The sequence below is a fragment of the Rana temporaria genome, chromosome 4, assembly GCF_905171775.1.
Source record: "Rana temporaria chromosome 4, aRanTem1.1, whole genome shotgun sequence".
NCBI classification, from domain to species: Eukaryota; Metazoa; Chordata; class Amphibia; order Anura; family Ranidae; genus Rana; species Rana temporaria.
Genome location: NC_053492.1, coordinates 261,074,940 through 261,080,945, shown reverse-complemented (window position 1 = coordinate 261,080,945; position 6,006 = coordinate 261,074,940). Strand labels below are relative to the sequence as shown.

Sequence of the window (6,006 nt, the reverse complement as noted above, 5' to 3'; positions counted from 1 at the left end):
GGCATGGTAGAGCTGGTAGAGCTGCTGACATCAGGGCCAGGGGAGAAGCTGCAGGCTCTCTGGCACACAGGACCTCCAGCTCTTCCAGGAAGAAAATATGAAAATAAGATTTTTGAAATTATCATAAAATCCTTTTTTAATGGGACACAGAAAGTCATATACTGGGATTGGACACTGGCAGACAAAACTCTGTAGGCCAGCCAAGGATAACCCCTCCTACACCCATCATTAATTAGTGTAGCAAGCAGAACCAAAACACAGAGGGATGGAAACTGTGTAATTTAATGATGTGTGAAAAAAAAAAAAGCTATTGGGGGACCAATTTGTCATATACTGTAGGGACATACAAAGTAGTGAAAAGTTAACAGCAAACAACTGTTACAAAAAGAAACAAAACTGGGCAATGCATACAGCTCAAGGACGCCTAAAGGACCAGCACCGGATGATGTAGAACCCCCCACTTAGTAGGAACAGGAACCAATACAATGCCAGAATACCAAGAATATTCACGTCAGAGTGAAGAACTGAAGAAAAAACTGATCAGTATCAAAACATTTACAATACAAATACTACCTGATTCCCTTTTTATTTACACATAAAATATACAGAAATATTTCAATAGAAACCATAAGCAGCCTCTTGCAAAATAGTCACATTATCATACTTGTTTCACTGAATATGCTACAATGAAGAAGCCAATTTAATATTACTTTGAAGAATTTTCACATTTTCTAAATGTCTATAAAACTCCAAGGGGCAGAAGTCCATCTGCTTCTCAAACCATTTAGCAACACTGAGGAGCTGCTGTTCATGGAAAGCTTGTCCTATGAATTGAAGGCCAAGTGGTAATCCTCTACTAGAAAGTCCTGCTGGAACCGTTATAGCAGGAATACCTTGAGAGAGGAAAAACAAAAGAAAAGGACACAGTGTATAATAAAAACTTTTCATTTGGACAAATCAAAATATTTTTTTTTTGTTAATTCTCTTTCAGTAGTGTTTATTTGTTTTCCAGTAAAATAACATACAAAAGTATAAGCATTTTGCTCAACGTTATGCAAGGTTGACAAATGTATATTTATACACTTCTTCTTAAAGTGATACTAAAGTCTTGTTTGTTATTTTATTTTTTTAAACAAAAAACATGTTAAACTTATCTGCTCTGTGCAGTGGTTTTGCACTGAGCAGCCCAGATCCTCCTCTTCTTGGGTCCCTCATTGGCGCTCCAAGCCCCTCCCTTACTTCTGCCTCCACAGCAAGCAGCTTGCTATAGGGCCACCCGAGCTGAGCTACTGCTCTGTGTGTTCATTCAGACAAGGAGCCACGGCTCAGCTGCATCCCATCTCTTTCCTTATGGCTCACTGACTTTAATTGACAGCAGCGGGCGCCAATGTATCTCAGCAAATCTAGAGGGACAGTCCCGGACAGCCGAGTCTCAGTTAAGTATTAGGGGGGCTGCTGCACACAAAAGGTTTTTTTATCTTCATGCATAGGATGCATGAAGATATAAAAAAAAAAAAAAAAACTTTTGCCTTTAGAACCACTTTAAAGTGATATAAAAGTTTGTATTTTTTTTTATAACAAACATGTTATACTCACCTGCTTTGTGCAAAGGTTTTGCACAGACCAGCCCTGATCCTCCTCTTCTTGGATCCACTGCCACTGCTCTTGGTGCCTCCTCTTCTCTGAGTACCCCCATAGCAAGGTGTGGGGGCACTCGTGCATGCTCGTTCCCAAGCCCCTCTGTGTGTGTCCATAAGACATACAGAATCGGGCTCGGCCCCGTACCTGCTACCTCCCTCACTGGCAGTAATTGACAGCAGTGGGAGCCAATTCCTCCCACTGCTGTCTCTCAGCCAATGAAGAGGCAGAGACCTGGGAGAGCAGCCACTCTTGTGCACATTGCTGGATCCCGATCAGGCAAGTATTAGGGGGTCTGCATACTGAAAGTTTTTTACCTTCATGCATAGAATACATGAAGGTAAAAAAACCTTCAGCCATTAGAACCACTTTGAGTACAGGCACTGAAAACCTCACCCTCTCTGATGTGAAACTCCTCCCTCATCTCTACCGACAGATCAAAATCCGATGAAAGCCAATAATGGTGTGTTTAATTAATTTTGAACAGTGAGCACCAAGGCTATTGAAAGAATGCTGAATACTAGAAGCAAATTTGGCATAATAATCCAACAATCTTAGTTTATTTAGTAGATACACTATGTAATAAGGATCTTAGAATACAGTTGTCAGAAATTGATAGGAAAGTACTGAATCACGTTTCTTAGCCATTGTTCAGCCTTTCCTGTACTAAAAGAGTTTATGGGAGAGTGCTCCATCAGGGTCGCAGAGGCCACCCGGGTTGACAGTATTTTAGATATCGTAGTCATTTTACGGCCTGTCTGTAGGATCCATTTTCCATGACCGCTAACCCTGCTCTTGTTGCCTAACCTGCATTACCTTTGTAACATGTTTACTGTTTTTGTGTATTGCATACACACTCTTGACGAGAAACTGGTATATACCTTGCTTTGTATGTTCTATATATGTGAAAATGTAACAAAAACTATTGTTGAAAAAAAAAAGAGAGAGTGCTCCATCAGGTACTGACTGCTGTATGTGCATATCCATGGAAACTGAGATCCACCATGAATGTTCATAAACAATGTTTAACTGTTGCTGTTTGTTAATTATTTAATAATAAATAAGATAATAAATAAGATGGTACTTGTAACTATAGCTCACCAGCCATGTTGGCACATTGTGTGAAGACATCCTCCTGTGCACTTCGAGTTCTGTTGTCCTCTTGGATGAAGTCTAGGTAAACAGATGCATCATCTAATGTAGTAGGAGTAAGTAAAACATCCACACCAGATCCAAAAACCTTTGTAAAGTCATTCGCTATTAGTCGTCGCACTCTCTGAGCCTTCAGAAAATACATTTCATAGTTCCTAAAAATAAATAAATACATTAAAGAAGTATAATTGACATTCAGACTGACCACATTACATGACCACAAACCAAATACAGAAAAAAAGCCTTTCTGAACAAAAATAGTTTATACAGTCCCCAGGCCTTTCTAACAATTAGGAGCCACCTCTTCAACAGGTCACAGCTGTCAATCGGTAGGACAGGCATTGACATGACACACCTTCGAGTGACTCCTAATGATCATGAAGAAGGGCACATAATAACAAATGATTTTAGGCATCGGGTGTAGAAACTCAGATAATATGCAATTGGCAGGCCTTGAAACTGAGTGCTGGTAGAAACAACAAAAAACAATTAAATGTTATGATAAAAAAAGTAAGTGTAAAGAGTGTAACCAAATACTTCCTATTATTATTATTATTACTAAATTCAAGTTATAGTCCCATTTTAGATGAATGACATATTATCTAACAATCATATATTGGAGACTTAATAAGCTTTGTTTGTTCCCACAGGAAATACATCTGACAATTATCCAATGCCCTCACTAATTCTTCTTTCGCTGTTCCAGGAAGCCAGATTTTTTATGAACATCATTAAGGAATAGAAAGTTCAGTGGTTTATTAGCAAGAAGCAAAGCTATTACCAGCAATGTGTGTTTGTAATTGTAAAATCAGTTTTAGTGATTTTTTTCCTGTTTCCTGTTACATGTTTTTTTTTTAATTTCCTTTACCCCTCAAAAAACATGCTTAAGAATACATTTACAAATTATATATATATATACACACATACATACATACATACATACATACACACACTCATTTTGTAGTTCATCCTACTTGGTTTTGAAATCATGATTGGATGTTAATATATATGTCTTAAAAATGGAACTGTATTGGAAAATATCTTTTTAATATTTATATTCTTTATTGGTTTTCATCATCGTATAGAAAAACAGATTACATTAATATAATACCTTGATATTAAATTTTCTTATCATACATAATCTTTTCAATTTCATACATTTATTCATTTTTTTCTCCCCTCCCTCCCCCCCCTTCCTCTTCTTCTATAGTATTTTTGTTCATTTTTTTTATCAGAATACACCAATAAAGACATTTCATCATTTACCGTGCAAACACACTATAGAGTATGTAAATGTTCATAAAAAAAAAAAAAAACTCAATAGCCCGGAGGCTACAGTATAAATAAACCAGCCATATGGTATTAATCTGTAAGTACTCTAGCAACGTTTTATCACAAACATATTCTTCATTACCTGTAATCTGTTTCTGTTTTAGTTTGTGACATTGAATGCTCAATTTACTGATTTTATCACTACGTTTGTTTGTGGCCACCATTACGTTGGAGGGAGAGAGAAAAAAAAACAAAAAACCCTACAGTGGCAAATATCTAAAGCTGGATATTACATCGATTGGACCAAAATACAAATGAATTACCAAAAATAATGGCTAAGGGTATTTACATTGTGAGTCAGAAAGATCAATTTTGTTTGCTAAGAAGTGATCTGATAACCCACTGCCTTCAAACAGTAAACCTTTCAGGAACTCTGCTGGCAAAAACCTCAGTCCAAAGTTCCTGGATTGACCCACCTGCCATGGCAGCCTGGTCTTATCCAATAGTATAAATAATATAGCAAAAGTGAGGCTTTCATTAAAATCCTGATGCTATTCTTTGCTTGATGGGAAGAACTGGGTATGCTAGTTGAAAAATGTTGAAGCTGGGGTACCAAAGGGTACAAGACTTTAAGGTGTAATTCAAACCCTGCTTCAACTAAAGTTATCTGAAAGATCCGTTTCACACTGGGTCACTTTGCAGGCGCTATAACGCTAAATCTAGCGCCTGCAAAGCGACGTGAAACACCGGAGCGCTAGCAGGACTGTAAAAAAAAGTCTTGCTAGCAGCATCTTTGGAGCGGTGAAGGACCGGTGTGTATACCGCTCCTCCACCGCTCCTGACCATTGAAATCAATGGGCACCGCGGCTATACTGCCGGCACCCTTTCTCAGCCGCTAGCGGGGGTAAAAGCGCTTGCATAATTGATGGTAAATCGGCGCTAAAAATAGCAGTGCTTTACCACCAAATCCAACCCCCGCCCCAGTGTGAAAGGGGCCAAAGAGAAGTTTCTTTCAAATCTTCTTTTATTTGATTTTAAACAGCAAAGCAAAAATACACAGAAACCTAAGAGGCATTCCTCTGGTTTAGATCAATCAGTTCATATATAACAGGAATATCTACCTGACAGTCAAAACAAAAAAAAGAAAATTAATCATTTTCCGTCCTGTCATTCTCCATACATAAACAGGAAATGGGGAGAAAAGGAAAACCATGTTGCATTACAATTATTCTCTCTTGTCCTAGTTCCCTTGCCCTCCCCCGCCGCCCCGAGTCTACTCCATTAATCTACTCCCCTAGTACCATTTTGCCTCCATACCCTTTTGCCCCCGTCCCACCGGGGAATCGATGTCCCGTCGGGATTGGGGCAGATAATCTGTTCCTCTCTACTTTACCTCCCCTATATCCCACCCATCTATGACCTAACCCAAAAACAAAATCTAAAAACAAACAACAAAAAAAAAAACCCAGAGAGAGAGAAAAAAAAAAAGCAGCTCCCCCCCCCCGGACCCCCCAGCACCCTCCCCCTTCCCTCAGTCCGCGTCTATCAAGGCCTTTCCCTCCTCCGAATATCTAAATGTATTCCACTCCGCCCACGTTTCCAAGTATACCTTCCGTTTCTGCCTTGAGGTCCATACCAGGTCCTCCATTCTATTCAGGTCCTCTACTCTATTGAGCCACATCCTTATAGTTGGGGGCCGTGTCTGCTTCCACATCACTGGGATGCACGCACGGGCTGCATTTAAAAGAAGACACACCATCGTTCTCCTATATCGCCTCACTGACATCTCGGTATCCTGCAGCATAAAGAAGGACCACTCATCTGGGAGTTGCTCCCCGCTAAAACTTTGCGTTATTTCCCGGACCTTGCTCCAGTAGCTTAAGATCTTGGGGCAGGCCCAAAAGATATGCATTAGGGTTCCTCCTCTCTTCCCGCACCTCCAGC

At 39.6% G+C, this 6,006-nt stretch overlaps 1 protein-coding gene across 2 annotated transcripts in view; it reads right to left on the bottom strand.

Moving 5' to 3' along the window:
• Positions 1-266: 266 nt before the first annotated feature.
• Positions 267-6,006, bottom strand: part of QRSL1 (glutaminyl-tRNA amidotransferase subunit QRSL1) — an 81,906-nt gene continuing 76,166 nt past the window's right edge. The window contains exons 10-11 of one of the 2 annotated variants that reach the window (XM_040350186.1): positions 2,740-2,945; positions 267-893 (exon numbers count right to left, since the gene is read on the bottom strand). In XM_040350186.1, the coding sequence (XP_040206120.1) occupies positions 682-893; positions 2,740-2,945 (418 nt within the window). In that variant the 3' untranslated portion in view covers positions 267-681. The remainder of the gene's footprint in view (positions 894-2,739; positions 2,946-6,006) is intronic. The other variant, XM_040350187.1, reaches the window with a different exon arrangement.